The 16,490-nt window shown below is 41.2% G+C and overlaps 1 protein-coding gene across 14 annotated transcripts in view; it reads right to left on the bottom strand.

Annotated features, from left to right (window-relative positions):
* The window catches only part of GIT2 (GIT ArfGAP 2), a 51,277-nt gene that overhangs the window by 17,527 nt on the left and 17,260 nt on the right, over nucleotides 1–16,490 (bottom strand). For 7 of the 14 annotated variants that reach the window (XR_006605753.1, XM_013049249.2, XM_004779132.3 and 4 more), the window contains 7 exons: nucleotides 13,744–13,789; nucleotides 12,573–12,624; nucleotides 9,094–9,166; nucleotides 8,777–8,874; nucleotides 7,641–7,752; nucleotides 3,870–4,012; nucleotides 1,764–1,913 (listed from right to left, as the gene is read on the bottom strand). Coding sequence is in view for 13 of the 14 variants with exons in the window: in XM_013049249.2 (XP_012904703.1) it covers nucleotides 1,764–1,913; nucleotides 3,870–4,012; nucleotides 7,641–7,752; nucleotides 8,777–8,874; nucleotides 9,094–9,166; nucleotides 12,573–12,624; nucleotides 13,744–13,789 (674 nt within the window). In the remaining variant the exon portion in view is untranslated. The remainder of the gene's footprint in view (nucleotides 1–1,763; nucleotides 1,914–3,869; nucleotides 4,013–7,640; nucleotides 7,753–8,776; nucleotides 8,875–9,093; nucleotides 9,167–12,572; nucleotides 12,625–13,743; nucleotides 13,790–16,490) is intronic. The other 7 variants (XM_013049248.2, XM_004779142.3, XM_013049252.2 and 4 more) reach the window with 4 other exon arrangements.

The raw sequence follows: 16,490 nt of genomic DNA, 5'->3' as shown, positions 1-16,490 counted from the left end.
GTAGTGCTTTGTCATCCAAAAATGAATGCCTTGAAATTTGAAACTTCAACTTAACACTTGTCATGCCTCTAAAATATCCAGGGTGGATTTTACTTGAATGTGTTTGAGAGCACAAGTTCCTTGTCTTGATTTAAAAAAATTTTAGTCCTCGGTATTTAGAGAGATGTCCTAGAATAAACTTGATCGATGCTATCTTAGTAAGAATCAGACTATACATGTTTGTTTGGAAGGAGTGTAACAGGAAACGAGAAGTTACAGGTAATCCAATAGCTCCAGAAATCAAAAGCATTTCTAAGAATTGAGGAGATAATCCATGAGCAATGGCAAATAATTTCACTTTGCATTTCTTAATGCAATTTTTCTTAAAGCAAATGTGGCATTTGCTTTCAGAGATATGAGGTTATCTCTGGCAATTTCTACAAATACTAAAGGAGCATTATAAAAAAAAAAAGAAAAAAAGTGATGGTTAGCAGACTGATTTACACTGGCAAAGTCAGCATGTTTCAGAAAAAGTCACCTCAACAAAAATTATTAGTTCAATTAATGGGACAAACTGTAATTCATTAAACAAAAGATATTTCAGAAAAGACAGAAGTGCAAGCCCTGTATGATACAGCAGAAGGGCTCTTGGTCTACCCTGCTCACAGTTGCACACCAGCCCTTGATAGGGCCAGGCTGGCCCAGAACAAAGGGTGAATTAAATCTGGTTGATCTACAGACAGTATTACAGGTTTGGGGCCATTTATCTAAAAAAAAAAAAAAAGATCTAGAACTCCACACCAAAAGAATCCTAGACCAAGCCCCAAGCGAGAGTGTACTGCAGTGTCCTTCCCTGACAGGCAGAGGGGACAGACCTCCTTCTTCTAGTTCCTTGGGCTTCCTTTAGGGGACGAGACTGGGAAGGCCCAACCACACAGGGAGCGCACCTTGTCCTCTGTTCCTGATAATGATTCTGAAACATTACTCTTCAAATGGCAGAATTAAGACACAGATACATACTTTGTTACTTTGTTTTGTTTCTATTTAAGGGGAAGTGCACAAAATCTGACAGGGACAGCCTTCTCATGAAGAGTTGCACACATAATCCCCCTTTAAGCATATTCCTTGCTACTAGTAGCCAGGCTCCTTTTAGGGGCAAATACATTCATGTATTTCTGTCTCTCCCAAAAGGCAGTGAACGAGAACATGCCAGGCAAGTGGGATTGTCTCTTACTAGTGTACAGCTCTTGCCAGTGCAAACGAAAATGTTTTCTTATATTTATGGAGTCCCTACCCCACGGCAGGCCCTGCTCTAGGCTCTGAGGATACCCTAAATTAGTAAGTACTGGGGATGTGGGGACAAAGCTGCCAGAGCTGGGTGGGTAACAAGAGAATATGAGTGAGCAGGGATGGCACCCTCTGCATGGAACGCTGAGAAGGGCTTCTGCCTGCTCTGTCTTCACGGTGTGGTTCTTTAGAATGAGCAATAGGATGGCGTGCATCCATGAGGGGCATCCACACTCCCAGGAAGCACGGAGCAGTGCAAGGGTGGCTGCAACTAGGTTCAAGTGCCTGGGAAACTCACTCTGGACTTATTTCTAATCAAAACCACTTCATTTGAAATATCCAAATACATACTGGTTCCAAAAAGCTTGGTCCAAAGGTTTTTAGGTCTGTTACAATAACTGCTTTTCTTCCCTCTGCCCACCAGCATTGTGCCTGGGATTCTTCTTTATACTACAGGGTTAAAGAGTCAATCATCCTGGCATTTATTAACATGTTACCTTTTTCTGCATAATTCTCAGCTCGTCACTCAAGTTGTTATTCACCTTCATTAGCTGTAGTATCTTGGCTTCAGAAGCCACTAGAGCGTTTTTGACCTCCATAAATTCCTGCACAGTGACTGGTCCATCTGATAAATCTGAATCTAGGCTCTAAAAATAAATTGGGGAAAATGTTCACAATCTGAGATGACGATAACATGCAAGACTCATAGCTAAAGAATTTTAAGTTCTGACCATGCCAGCTGGACTGCAAAGTTAATCAAAGCAAATCAAGGCTTCTGGGAGGAACACAAAAATAAAACATAAAGGTAGGGTTACTATAATATCTGAAAAATATCAGAGTCAGTATTTTCTAACAGAACAGGGAGTGTGGCCACAAATCTAGTCTGACGAGGACTCCCGGAGCACCTGTCTTGTATTGCCTGTCTGCCTTCTCTTGCTCATTCCTTTTTCCTTTTTTCAATACATTCTTTCAGTAATTCCTTCATTCCAACCTATTTGTATTGAGCATCAGGCAGTATTCTAGGGACTTGGGATATATAAAAAAAAGAAAATAGACAAAGATTACTGCTTCCATGGTGTTTTATACCCCAGCAGAGTGGGAGAGAGACAAAATAAAAATAAGTGACTACCTAGTATGACAGCAGATGACAAGTGCTGTGGAAAACAGAGAAAATGGAGCAAGGTGAGGGGCTGGGGAGACAATTAGGAGTGAAGGTGGGTGCCTTTTAATGAGACAGGTGGGATAAGCCTTTAGGTAGGTGAGATATGAGTAACAGCTGGAAGGACATCAGTCCAGTGGCTGTCTGGAGGAATGTTCTAGCCAGCAGCAGAGCTTAGCCAGAGGGAGCAGGTGTGCAAGGCAGAGAGGATGCCAGCTGGTAGGATCCCATCATGACTTTGGCTTTTGGTCTGAATCTGGTGCTTCCGGGGACGCTGGGCAGGGGCGTATCAGATGGGACAAGTGACTCTTGCTGTCCCCTCTGCATTCCCTGTATCTGCCGGTGGCACTACCCTTCTTGCAGTTGTGTGAGCTGGACAGCTCTGGACACATCTTCTGTAGGTCTACGTCCCCACTTCAAACATCTGAACTTATTGCTGAGACCTGTTTATCTGTCTTTGTCCATTCTCAAACGTTTGCTGAGCTCCTTTGGGGCGAGATCTGGGGCAAGGTCTTGGGGACTCAGCAGCAGGTGGACCAGCAGGCCTCTGCTGCCTTCTCCTTGGGTCCATACTCCCTTGGCTACTGTGACTTCCCTTCCATCTGGACCCTCTTAGCATGGGCTCCACAGCGGCCTCTTCAGCAGTGCCCCAACAGGGTTTCCTTCCTTTGCTCTCTGACCTACAAAGAACCGTCCTCCCCAAAGAGAGGAACCCAAATTGCTGACTATTGCCCCCCTGCCCTGCCTAAGAGGTTCCTGGGCTCTACACTGCCTGCCAAGGTAGGGACTCTTCTGTCTGAGGTCATGTTCCTCCATGGCGTGACCCCTGCCCTCTGCTAGAGTTGTGTGTCCCAGTCCTTTCAGGTTGTCTCTACCAAAAGCAGGTTCTGCAAGACATCCTCCTTCACCTTCTCTCTGCCTAGATCACCCTCCCCTGCCTCCCCACACACCTAATCCCATGCATCCTTTAAAGCACATGTTGACAAGACACTTACACAGTGCCCCCGAACACCTGTCCTTGCCAACAAGCTGGGTGTCCTCTCACATCCCTACCCCTGGCTTCCATGTATCACTTTGTACTGCTGACTGCAGTTCTCTCTCCTAACAGGCAGGGGGCGGCCTCACAGGAAAGGGACTGGGCCTCATTCGGGAGAGTATGATCCAGAGAAGTTACTTGACAAACATTTACTGAGGGAATAAAACACATCAGCCCCTCCTCACAAGTTTTATAAATCACAACCGAGGTAGGACTGTGATTCAGCAATCAACTTAGGGACACAGGATCCCCTATTTTAAAACGATTTACCTTGCTGGCCCAAGAAGTAAACCCAACTTTACCTCCAGAGCACTTTTCACAGTGGTTTACAAATAAGACGATTTTGCAGGGGGAAAGATTCCAAGAAGAAACATATTCTCCCTTTCTGTGTGCAATATGTCACCTCACCTTCTGCCTGTTTGCTTTGCTTGCAGTAGCTTCCAGATCCGTGTCTTCATCTGAGGCCACACTGTCATAGTCTGGCTGGTCATTGTCTTGACTCTCAACACTGTGCTGGTTATTGATTGTTTTCAGTATAAGCTCCACATTGTCTATCAATAGAAGCAAATAACTTTTCTTCAGGCTTAAAAAAACCTTTTTCCCCTAAAATCCACTGGGAGGAGTTTTGGGTTTAGCCATTTAAAGACTAAAAGAAAATGACAGAAATTCCAATTTTACAGTCACACTAATGTAAACATCACAGGGCAAGTTATCAACCAGACAGAGGGCCTACCGTCAACTGCACAGAGGCATTTCAGCGTCTCTCTGGGTCACTCACCAAATCTGGGCAAATTAATTAGGTGGTTTATGAAAGTGCTGCTCAGACTGAGGAGGCAGGTTCCTGAGTTTCTCATCATTCCAGGAGACAGAGTGTAGTTCCAAATCAGGGAACTAAAGTTGTAACTAATATAAAATTAACCGTGATTCAACTGTACCTTGTAACTTGTTTACAAGGTAATGTCACTGTAAGGACACTGTTAAAATGGAGCCTGGAAACTTGCTGCTCAAAGAACAGGCTCGCTGGCATTTAGTCCTGACTGCCAGAGAGAACTGAGAAAACAGAACAACCCAGTGGACAGACACACATGCACACCAGGGAGGTATGGCCTACAGGGGAGCAGGGAAGATTCCACATTTTGAATAAAAGATTTCACAAATTATCCAAGTCTCTTCCAACTTCTCTGAGGCAACTAACTCAAGGTGACCTCTGATTTCCAACAGGAATTTTAATCTTTCAAATTTATATTTAAAATGGATATATCATCTGAATTACAGAAGTAATACTCAATACAGAAAATCTGAGGTATGCCTGGGTGGCCCAGTTAGTTAAGCATCTGCCTTTGGCTTGGGTCATGATCCCAGGGTCCTAGGATCGAGTCTGGGATCTGGCTCCTTGCTCAGCGGGGAGCCTGCTTCTCCCTCTGCCTGTTGCTCCTCCTTTCTCAGTTCTCTCTGGCAGTCAGGACTAAATGCCAGCGAGCCTGTTCTTTATTTGATACATAAATAAATAAAATCTTAAAAAAAAAAGGAAAGAAAGAAAAGAAAATTTGAAGCTAGTGGTAATCAATCATAGCTGTTGATTTATTTTGGTCTATATCTTTCCGGTCTTTTCCTAAACACATAAAGAGTCCATTTCATCACTTGTATTGATATGGTCCCTAAAGGTGTAAAGACTGAATTAGCAAATCTTGAACCACTGTTCCAAGAGGACATACAGGGGTAGGTTCCTGCCAGCCTTTGCTCATGTTTTTGTCCACTGATCAATATGGAACCTTACTTTATGTGTGTTTCTGCTTACACACCATTTTTTATTTTCAAATTTTTTCTCTTTTTAAAAAATTTTATTTATTTATTTAATTCACAGAGAGAAACAGTGAGAGAGGGAACACAAGCAGACAAAGTGGGAGAGGGAGAAGAAGGCTTCCCACTGAGCAGGGAGCCCAATGTGGGACTGGATCCCAGGACCCTTGGATCATGACCTGAGCTGAAGGCAGATGCTTAAGGACTGAGCAACCCAGGCACCCCAATTATACATTTTTAAAAAACATTTATTTAGGGGCTCCTGGGTGGCTCAGTGGGTTAAGCCTCTGTCTTTGGCTTGGGTCATGATCTCAGGGTCCTGGGATTGAACCCCACATGGGGCTCTCTGCTCAGGAGGAAGCCTGCTTTCCCCTCCCCCTCTGCCTGACTCTCTGCCTACTTGTGATCTCTGTCTGTCAAATAAATAAAATCTTTTTTAAAAAACCCCCAAACAAAAAAACATTTATTTATTTGAGAGATAGAGAGTGACAGAGCACGAGTAGGGGAGGGGCAGAGGGAGAGAATCTTTCATGCAAACTCCATACTGAGTTTGGAGGCTCCCATGGGGCTCAATCCCACAACCTATGAAATCACAACCTAAGGGGTGCCTAGGTGGCTCAGTCGGCTAAGCGTCTGCCTTCAGCTCAGATCACAATCCCAGGGTTCCTGGGATCAAGCCCTGCGTCAGGCTCCTTGGTCGGCAGGGAGCCTGCTTCCCTCTCTTTGCTACTCCCCCAACTTCTGTTCATGTTCTTTCTGGTAAATAAATAAATAAAACCTTAAAAAAAAATCATGACCTGAGCCAAAACCAAGAGTCAGACGCCCAACTGACAGAGCCACTCAGGCGTCCCTGTTCAGACACCTTTAATATACACTGTTGATTCATTAACAGTGAACTCACAGCCAAGAGCACTAAAACCCATGTTTGAATGAAACTTATCTAACAGGTATTTTCTCCATAAGGCACATCACAGCTTTCTTGTGCTAAGGAGCCCCAGACAGCACTATGAAACTACGCTTGGGGGCCATTTTAAACAGCAGAATCATCAACAAAAAGCAGAAAAATGTAAAATGTGGTACTAAGCAGACCTAAAAAGGCAAGTGGTACCTAAAAATGTGTACCAAATGTGGTACTAAGCAGACCTAAAAAGTATGACAGTTGAGACAAAAAGACATACAAATGTTTTGTTCAATTTTAACGTACGTGAGTTTTGGGCAACTCAAATTTTTTGCCTCTCTGCACATGTCCGTAAGTTGCTATGAAAGTGCTGATTTCAAAGTTACAGATAAGTTTTAGTAGATGAATTTGCAAATATGCGATCTGAAATAATGAGGATTATGTATTTACACAGTACTTAATGCAGTGTATTTACTTGTACATATGTATGTGTATAAATGTTTTTCTTACAAAATGGGGATTACATTAAATACTTAAAAAAAGACTAATCTATTCCTTTATGTTGTGTCATTATATATTCTTTGGGGGGGGAATATGTCTGCATTATTCAAATATATAATTCTATTATTTGTTTCTAATGTTTTCAAAAAAGTATTACATATTCTCATAACATCTCTGATTATTTCCCCTCAAATAAGTAGAAATAGTAATATCAAATCAAAGAGTATATACATTTTGAGATTTCAAATTTATGTATCACTGCACCTTCACCAAAATTTAGTAGGTTTTCTTAGAATTTGCTTATTCCTGGTTGAGCCAGTAAAATCAAAAACAAACTAATATCAGTTAATGAACTGAAACCTTAATTTTTATGGTATGTATTTCTTCTGTTTAATGTTTTATAATTAAAATGTATTACTTCTATAATTAGAAAAAAACCAAGAAGTATATAGTAATAGAAATGGAGAAGAGTGTGTTCTTAAGCGCAGAGCTAGGATGTGGAGCTACTAAGCTAGACTCAACAGGGCATCTTGGAAATAGGGCTCGGTGCTCTCTACATAAACTACAATAATTCTTACTATAGACATATAAAGTTTATAGTAACAAATTTTATTATTTAGCGCTCAATTCTGTTTGTAACCAATAACAGGTGAGCTGAAGTATCAATCAAGAAGGTTGATTTTTCTTCTGCCCTTTAATGAGACCTAAGTCAGACTTTTAGGTTAATTTCAGGATGCAATTTTATAGGGAAGATAGGTCAGGATGCAATTTTATAGGGAAGATAGGTGATCTAAGAGGAAAAAACATATTGGACAAATTTGAATAGCAGTTAACAACCCTGAAATATTTATAGTTTCTCAGGGCTCAAAAGGGTAAACTTTTCATGATAATTGTTTTAGTTAATTTATAATTCTAAATTTAATACTTGTGTCAAGTTTAGAAGGCCAAAGAATCAAATTTTAGCAGCTCGAAACAGTTACCTTTTGAACCAGAAAGAGGACTGCCTTGCTGTCTCCTCTTGGCGTCACTGAGAATGTCGATGACCAGTGTGGCAAACTCATGGGCGTTAAACCGAGCGAGTTTCTGTCTGCCCTGAGAGAGGAAATAATTGGAAATATTCCCAAATGTGAAAACATACACGTGGATATTCACATAAAACCAATCACATTGTTAGACTTGAGTAAGACTCCCAAGCAAAGACTTCCAAGCATGATCAAAGTATCACCGCAGTCTAGGGGAGGCACACACATCAACATTTTCCTTGCAAACAGGGCAGAACCATCTACACAAGAGAACTAAATAATACCGTGTGCATTTATTTTTGTGAACAAAACCAAAATATTTCTACCTGATGCTTTTTTCCCCATTATCAATGCAGTTTTGAAGTAGGCCCAGTAATGAATTACTGATTTGGAAGAAAATTCAAAATTTCAAGATAAAGTTATAGCCTAGATGCTGGAACTTCATCATTATATATAGCAGTTAACCAATAAAAATTAAAAGTCCTTCCCAATTTTCTCCTCCTGACAGAGACTTAGGCTGTTTTCAATGCTCTATTATTTTATACAGTGCTTTGATGAAAATCACTATGCATAAATCTTTATTTTTATTTTACTAGCATACATTCCCAAATAAGGATTATGTATGGGAAATGATGGACTTAGTTTTGAGACTTCTAAAATCAGTTAACAAATCAGTTTTCTGAAGTCTACAGCAATGGAAACTCTTATCTGTAGCATAAGAAAGCCCATTTTCCTATATCCTTACCAGCCTGGAGTAGTTGATTGATGAAATTTTAATGAATGCCTTTAGGCTGCTTTCTTAGATCACTAGTTAGGTTAAACATTTTTTTTTTTTAAGAGGTTAAACATTTCTTCACATTTGTAAGCCATTTATATTTCTTCTGTGAATTATTTTATATTCTTTTCTAGTCTTCAATTTACATTTACTGCTTTTCTTACCAATTTCTCGAGTTGTGTGTGTGTGTGTGTGTGTGTAAAAGATATTAACTTTAATCAATCAAAAAATTAAAAATACCTAGCCTCGGAAAATTAAATACCACATCAGCCCTTCCCAAAATACCACCACTGGTTACTTCTCAGACTCGGCCACTTGCCTGGTTCCGTGTTGAAGAGTACTCGGGATTGACTGGAAGGAAGGGGACGACAGTTGTCTCGGTTACCAGGGTGCTGTGGTTTTGCGTGGCAAGCCAGACTAGCCAGAGGAAAGAGCCAGAGACAGAATCTTATCACCACAAGTGTGCCACTGCTTCTCTGAGAGCCACAGCTCGGGCATCACGAGGGAAACTAGGGGAAGCACACTCCAAAACCAACATACACAAAAGTAAATGTCGACAACATGCAACAACAGGACAGTAGAAGTACCACCCATCAACAACAGAAGCTTGTAAGAGAAAGCCACACTTTCAGTCACCTGCATCGGTCTCTCGCCTGTCAACTTCATCATACACATCCATGGCAAGTTCTTCAAACAAATGATTACTTAGCTGCAAGTGAAAAAAAAAAAACCAGGAACACAAGGGACAAGGATTAACACTGGGAGAATGAGTGGGCACTGTGACTTATTCACTCTTTAATCTCCAATGTCTTATCCAAAGCCAGTGCTTAGTAAATACCCACTGTCAAACAGACAATAACATTTCCAGAATAGTACAGATCCTCTAGAAATATCTGCCTCCCACAGCAGCCTCACTTCTTTGTGACAAGCAGACAGGGGTGTGCTATAAAGGAGGGCAGAGTCATCTGAAATGCAGGGTCCAGTTCTTGACTCTCTGACCCTTTAAAGTCCCCTCTTTTGCTCTTGAGCATTTGTCGGTGCCCACAGATAGAAAGGATCCTAAACCCATGGTGGGACAGAGATGCCAAAACATGCCATTTTCAGAATGTAAAACATGCCACTACAGAAACCATCATCCAGTCTTCAGTAAGCCACTTTGCTATATTCTTCAGGAAGCAGGCCTCCAATCCCGGAAAGTACTCAGCACCCCCCACAAATGGCAGCCTGTCTAATCAGCGTGCCGTGCAGTGTCAGCCAACAGAATAGTCTCCACGCCAGCAGGCAGCCACTGGGATGGGAAAGACAGCTGGGTCTTCGTCAGTCCAGTTGAGGCTAAGCCTCCACCAGGATGGCTCCAGCTCTCTGCAGTTTTCCTCATAAAACACATCCTGATGGTTGGTGGCTGTCACTTTTTAGTTGACACTGAATCTTATTCCTTACTGCGTTCCTTATGTCCACCCACAGTACCTGGCCCTGAGATGGGGCCCAGTAAATATCCAGTCACACAGTGACCAGAAGGTATTTTATGTGGCAATTTAAAAGGCTGGCTAAACAGACCTCATAGGAGCTTGTTAAAATGGGTAGACTGTTGGGTGAGAGAAGCAGGATATACAATCTTATAATTAAGATTCAGCTTCCATTTTAAAAAAATGACATGCAGGGGCGCCTGGGTGGCTCAGTGGGTTGAGGCCTCTGCCTTCGGCTCAGGTCATGATCCCAGGGTCCTGGGATCGAGCCCCACGTTGGGCTCTCTGCTCAGCGGGGAGCCTGCTTCCTCCTCTCTCTCTGCCTACTTGTCTCTGTCTGTCAAATAAATAAATAAATCTTAAAAAAAAATGACATGCATATAAAATGAGAATCAGAATATATCAAAATATTGAGCCTGAGTCCATTAAGAATATAGTGAATGAAGAGGATTCCCCCTGTCCATTTTCCATATTTTCTCTTGTGTGCTAAATTTATATTTATAGTTGAAAATAAACTCTGAGAGCCTTTTGCTGGGACTGGGAACTTGAACTTGCCTCTTAAATATCCAGTCTCTTCCCAATAAGGGGCTACAAGCTAAGGTTATTATTACTCAGTAACTACAACAGCAAGACTGAAGGCTTACATCCCAGGCACTGTGCTACTATCATCACATTAATACTCATGACACCTCTATTAAGACAGGAACTACTATTATCCTACTTTACAGACAGGAGACTGAAGCACAGAAGTTAGGAGCTTGCTTGAAGTCACAAAGCCAGCAAGTGATAGACACGAGATCCAAGTTTAAGTCTCTCCAATGTTAACACTTACTAATTTAAGAAACATATTAGTCTTCTATTTCTCTCAGCTGGAGAGAGGGAGATATTTTAGGATAAACACTGCAGTGGCACTGGTCCAGCTGTCCCCCGTGAGGGGGAGACCATGGGGTGGGGTCAACAAGTAATAACAGCAGTCCATCCTCACGGAGCATTTCAGATCTGTAGCCACTGATTGATCATTAGCTCCCTTTCCAGGAAAGGATGCCAAGACACGGAGAGGTTAAGGAGCTTGTCAGAGATGAGCTCTGTACCTGACCAGTCTGAGCCAGAGCCTGAGTTCTTGAGAGCTATACTCAACTTTGTTCCACATATTTATCTAGTGCCTGCCACATGTTGGAGATATGACCGACCTAACCCCAACTTTTGTGCAGCTCTCTCAGCATAGCAAATGTAGGTCAGTCAAAGGGAGCTGGACTATTACCAATAATGTTTGTATTATTTAAAATAAAAATTGGCTTATATACTCTAATTAAAAGGAAATGAGACTATTTAGTGCTATCTGATTCCAAAGCTTGTCATCTTAATCATCCTACCATGATCTCCTAAATTTGAGAAACGTGGTAAAACACAGACACACATAACCACAGATACAGAACACAGAGACACCAAATTGCATAAAATACATTTATTTCATAACACAGTTAAATACTAGTAATGATAAATTCATTTTATGTAATATTTAGAACTTAATATTATATGAAGTGTTAGTAAAGGGTCTTCTGTGAAAAGAGGAACAAAGAGAAAGTCATACATTAGGGGAGAGGCAATTTCAGAGTCAGGCTTGGGGAAACTCCCTTCTACACTAGGTGGTCAGATTTCAGCTACTTGAATGACAAAAGGGCTGGAAGCCCGGAAAGCAGAACACTGCAGAAAGAGAAGACTCCCAAAGAGGATCTGAAGGTGGTCTCGGAGAGTGTTAACCCAAAATGGAATAAATACATTCACACATGTGTACATGCATGCACACACGCAGGAGGAACCAGATGGCAACCAGGGCAAAAACTGAATGGTGGGCACTGGATGATGCCCTTCAAGGTCATGACAAGAAGTTAAGAATCTTGGTTCTGATCCAGAGAGCTATGAGAACAGCCCAAGGCAGGCAATCTGGTGCTTGAGGCAGCGGGGAAGCACCCTGGTGAGGCCTCATCTGTGGGGATCAAACTAAGAGGAAGCTGCCCAGAGAAGCTGATCTGTTGGGCCCCTGACTGAGGCAGGCTGGGAAGAGGGACGCAGACGGAAGGGAGGCTCGGCCCTGCAGAACTGGGCAAGCTCTGAGCATGCAGTTGGGGAAGGACCACCAGCCCTTGAAAACAAACACTTACAAAGCTCTGCTGAACACCGTGGGCTCTGCAAGACAGTGACGATGGTGGCCCAATCGCAAATAGTGGCCAAGTGGATCTGCGGCACTCACAACTCCAACGTCAGCTCCTGCCTTTCCCTAGAGTCCTAGGTGGCTACCGGAAGGCATCCCTAAAAGTGTGTCCTACTCTTGAGAGAAACTAGGGAACTCTCAGGAGAACTAGGGTACTCTCAGGAGAAACAACTCCCTAACACCAAAGGCACAGTCTTCACTTTCAGAATGACAGAGAAAAACGCCATTACCTGATGCAGAGCCGATAAATCAGATCTACTAAACTTAAGAGTACATCCTATCTCTTCTCTAAGTACTTAATGTTCTGCTTCGGATTTTATAACATCCCAGAGGAGGAAACAAAGTCATTTGTTGCAGCAGGTAATGGGCTGAGGACAGGTATCAGCAGGATGCATGGTTTCCCACACTGAACTTCACTAGGAAACAGAGATACTCACGGACTGAAGTTTCTTCTTAGCAGCTTTTGCCAATTCAGACAAATCCAGGCTGCTAAGAAAATGTACAGAACTAATAAGCAAATAAATAAAAAACATTTTATGAGTTCTATAGAACATTAAGATAGGCAAGGCATCAATACATTAAGTAACAGTTCAGGGACACGGTCAGGACCAAAAATTCTAAGCCCTTTAGAGTTAGCAAGAAAACTTTGAGCATAAGAATGTGTAACTCCTTTTAGAAAAATCAAAGTCACGCAACATGGTACAGATAAAATTAATCACTGAATAACTAGTAGACAAGAATTACTGATGATTCGTCCCCAGGCCCTTTATGTGAGAAGTCTCAATTCTTGAAGTATCAAAAAAAGCATGACAGAAGGAAATATGAAAGGGCAGAATGTGAACAACCAGAGTGGCAAGATTACATGTGGAATAGCAGCTAACTGTTTCATAAACTCTTGACAGTGTTTGTGCAAAGGTAATTGGATAAATAAGGATTTCAAGCTCATTCCTGCTGTGAACTTTGCTAACCTCACAGACCAGGGGTTGGCAGATTATGGCTCATTTCTTTGTTCAGCCCATGAGCTATGCATGGTTTTTACATTTTTAAGTGGTTTGGGGGAAAAAGCCATTTGTTTCCTGTTTTCCTAAAACAGGAAAAATTATATGGCATTCACATTTCAGTGTCCAGAAAGAGTATTTTCTTGCAACTGATTTGCCCTTTATTTACCTAATGTCCACAGATGCTTTCGTCTACAACTGGCAGAGTTGAGTAGTTGTGACAGAGGCTGTATGGCCCACAAAACCTAAAATATCTACTATCTAGCCCTTAAAAAATTTGCCAATCCCTGTTATAGACAAAGAATATCCTTTCTTATAATACAGAAATATTCTATGATACAACCTATCGACACGATATTCCATCACAACTAGCTAAAACTGTGGCAATATCCCTAACTCCAATTTTACTAGTATGTCTGTTACTTGTACTCTTTCAAACTTAAGTTTTACATGGTGGTTTACTTACAGCCGTCTTATTTCCAAATTGTATAGCCGTAAAAGAGAAAAATGTATGGGCTTTGTTAAATACAAAGTATAATACACTTAAACACTATACAACCAAGGAAATAATAGTGACAGATAAAACTGATTGGTATTTCAGTGGCCTTACCTGTCTGCCATTTGAGGTATTATAAAGTGCTGTCCATTTTTGTGATCTGAAACAGAAATCAAGCCAGAGTTTTGTTTATATAAATACTGGTAAGATTGATAAAGGAACACTACCATAATTTTCTTAATTTACGTCTTGCCATCAGAAGTTTCTCATAACTATGAATTATTTGGGGAAGGGGCAGAAGTGTCAGACTGACTACGAACTGTCTAAGACCTGGCTAGTAGCAAGAATCATATTTCCATTTTCTTCAGGCACAAAGGTCCAGACATCATTAAGCAAAAAGGCTGTGCTCACCCTAATCCTACACTTCATTTCATTCCCAGTATAACTGATGATCTTTAGTCATGGAGAAAACTTTTAGGGAGCCTAAACGAGCAGAGTGGGCTTTTGTCAGCTCTCCATGTGGGATGGAGGAGCACCCTTGGGCTTTGGTGGCTTACCCTCAAATTAATCAATTAGCATAAAACCATCAAGGCAGATGGTCTTGGCAGATCTGGGTGGGGCTTCCTTCTCCTACAACACTTACTGAGCCAGTCCTAATGTAGCTTCTGGAGGACACTGATCACATGTCAATGAATAAAAAGCCATTACAAACATTCAAATATAGGTTTTTGTGTAACATCAGTCTTTATTTCTCTGGGATAAATACCCAGGAATGGGAATGCTAGGTTATGTAGGTACTAGGTAAATGTGTATATAACTTGGTAAGAAACTGCTAGACTTTTTGGCACAGTAGCTCTATCATTTTGTTTAGCAGCCAGCAATATAAAAGTTACAGTTGCTTCACATCTTCCCACTCATGTTGTCAGTTTCTTTGGCAGGTTTTTAAATTTTAGTCATTCTAATAGGTGTATAGTGGTGTCTTGTGCTTTTAATGTGCATTTCCCTAATAGCCAATGATGCTGAGCATCTCAAGTTCATGTGCTTATTTGGCATCTGGATATGGTCTTCGCCCAGTTTGTACTGGGTTGTTTGTTTTCTTTCTGTTGAGTTTTATATATTTAGGTATAAATATTCTGGACCCAAGTCTTTTGTTAGACACGTGATTTCTTAGTATTTTCTCCCAGTCTGTGGCCTGTCTTTTCACTCTTTCTTAACTGTAGCCTTTGCAGAGCAAAAGCTTTCAGTTTTTATGAAGTCCAATTTACCCATATTTTCTTTCATGGGTTGTGCCTTTGGTGTTACATGTAAACATTTTACAAAGTCCAAGATCATCAAGATTTTCTTCTGTTTTCTTTAGAAGTTTTATACTTTTAGGTTTTACATTTAGACCTACGATCCATTTTGAGTTACATCCTTTATGCCAGGTGGAAGGTACTGAAGTTTTTATTTCTGCATATAGATGACCAGTTGTTAGAACACCATATACTTAAAAGACTGTTCTTCCCCCGCTGAATTGTCTTTGCAATTCTCAAAAAATCGACTGAAAATATTTGTGTGGGTCTATTTCTGGATTCTCTCTACTGTTTAACTGACTTGTATGTCTTGTCTCTCCTCCATAACCACGGTCTTGAGTTCAGCAGAGCTTTACAGCACAAGTTAAAATTGGGAGGTGTGATTCTGCCCACATTCTTTTGCAAAAATGGTCCCATTCTAGTTCCTCTGCTTTTCTGTGTAAATTTCAGAATTGGCACATCTATGTCCACAAGAAAATCCTTGAATTGCATTAATTTTACAAATCAATTTGTAGAGAATTGACACATTACTATTCTAACTCATAAACACAGTTCTCTCTCCACTGATTCAGATCTTCCTTGATTTCTTTCAGTAGCATTTGCTAGTTTTCAGCATGCAGAGCCCATGAATATTTTGTCAGATTTATAGCTAAGCATCTAATTTGGAGCTATTATAAATGGTATTGTTTTTCTAGCTTTTCCAATTGTTCATTGCTAATCTATAGAAATATGATTGATGTTTCATTATTTCCCTTATATTCTGCAACCATGCTAAATTCATTTATTTGTTCTAAGAACACTATTGTAGATTCCTTGGGATTTTCTACATAGAAGCCATCTTATTTATGACCAGCTGTATCTCTTCCATTTCAATCTGTATGCCTTATATTCTGGGGGATTTCCAGTGTCATGATGAATAGGAATGGTGGGAGTGGACGTCCTGGCCTTCTTTCTGATATTTGAACAAAAGCATTCAATCTTTCATCATTGAGGATGATGTTAGCTGTGGGTTTTTTTGTTTTTTTTTTTAAGATTTTGTCAGAGAGAGGGGGAGAGAGCACAAGCAAGGAGAGTGGCAGGCAGAGGGAGAGGGAGAAGGTGGCTCCCTGCTGAGCAAGAACCACCCACCCCACCCCCGTGCAGGGCTCAATCCTAGAACTCTGGGATCATGAACTGAGCCAAAGGCAAATGCTTAACTGACTGAGCCACCCAGTCATCCTCTACAGATACTCTTTATCCGCTTGAAGAAGTCCCTTCTATTCCAAGTTTGCTAAGTTTTTTCTTATCATGAAGGAATATTGAATTTTATTAAATTCTTCTTCTGCGGGGCGCCTGGGTGGCTCAGTGGGTTAAAGCCTCTGCCTTCAGCTCAGGTCATGATCTCAGGGTCCTGGGATCAAGCCCCACATTGGGCTCTCTGCTCAGTGGGGAGCCTGCTTCTTCCTCTCTCTCTGCCTGCTTCTCTGCCTACTTGTGATCTCTGTCTGTAAAGTGAATGGATAAGATCTTTAAAAAAAAAAAATTCTTCTTCTGCATCAACTGATAAGATTGATGGTTTCCTTCTCCTAT

Source organism: Mustela putorius, unplaced genomic scaffold, assembly GCF_011764305.1.
Source record: "Mustela putorius furo isolate JIRA1106 unplaced genomic scaffold, ASM1176430v1.1 tig00000193_pilon_pilon_pilon, whole genome shotgun sequence".
Classification (NCBI taxonomy): domain Eukaryota; kingdom Metazoa; phylum Chordata; class Mammalia; order Carnivora; family Mustelidae; genus Mustela; species Mustela putorius.
The sequence above is the reverse complement of the archived record's forward strand: the minus strand, read 5'-3'. Positions and strand labels throughout refer to the sequence as shown.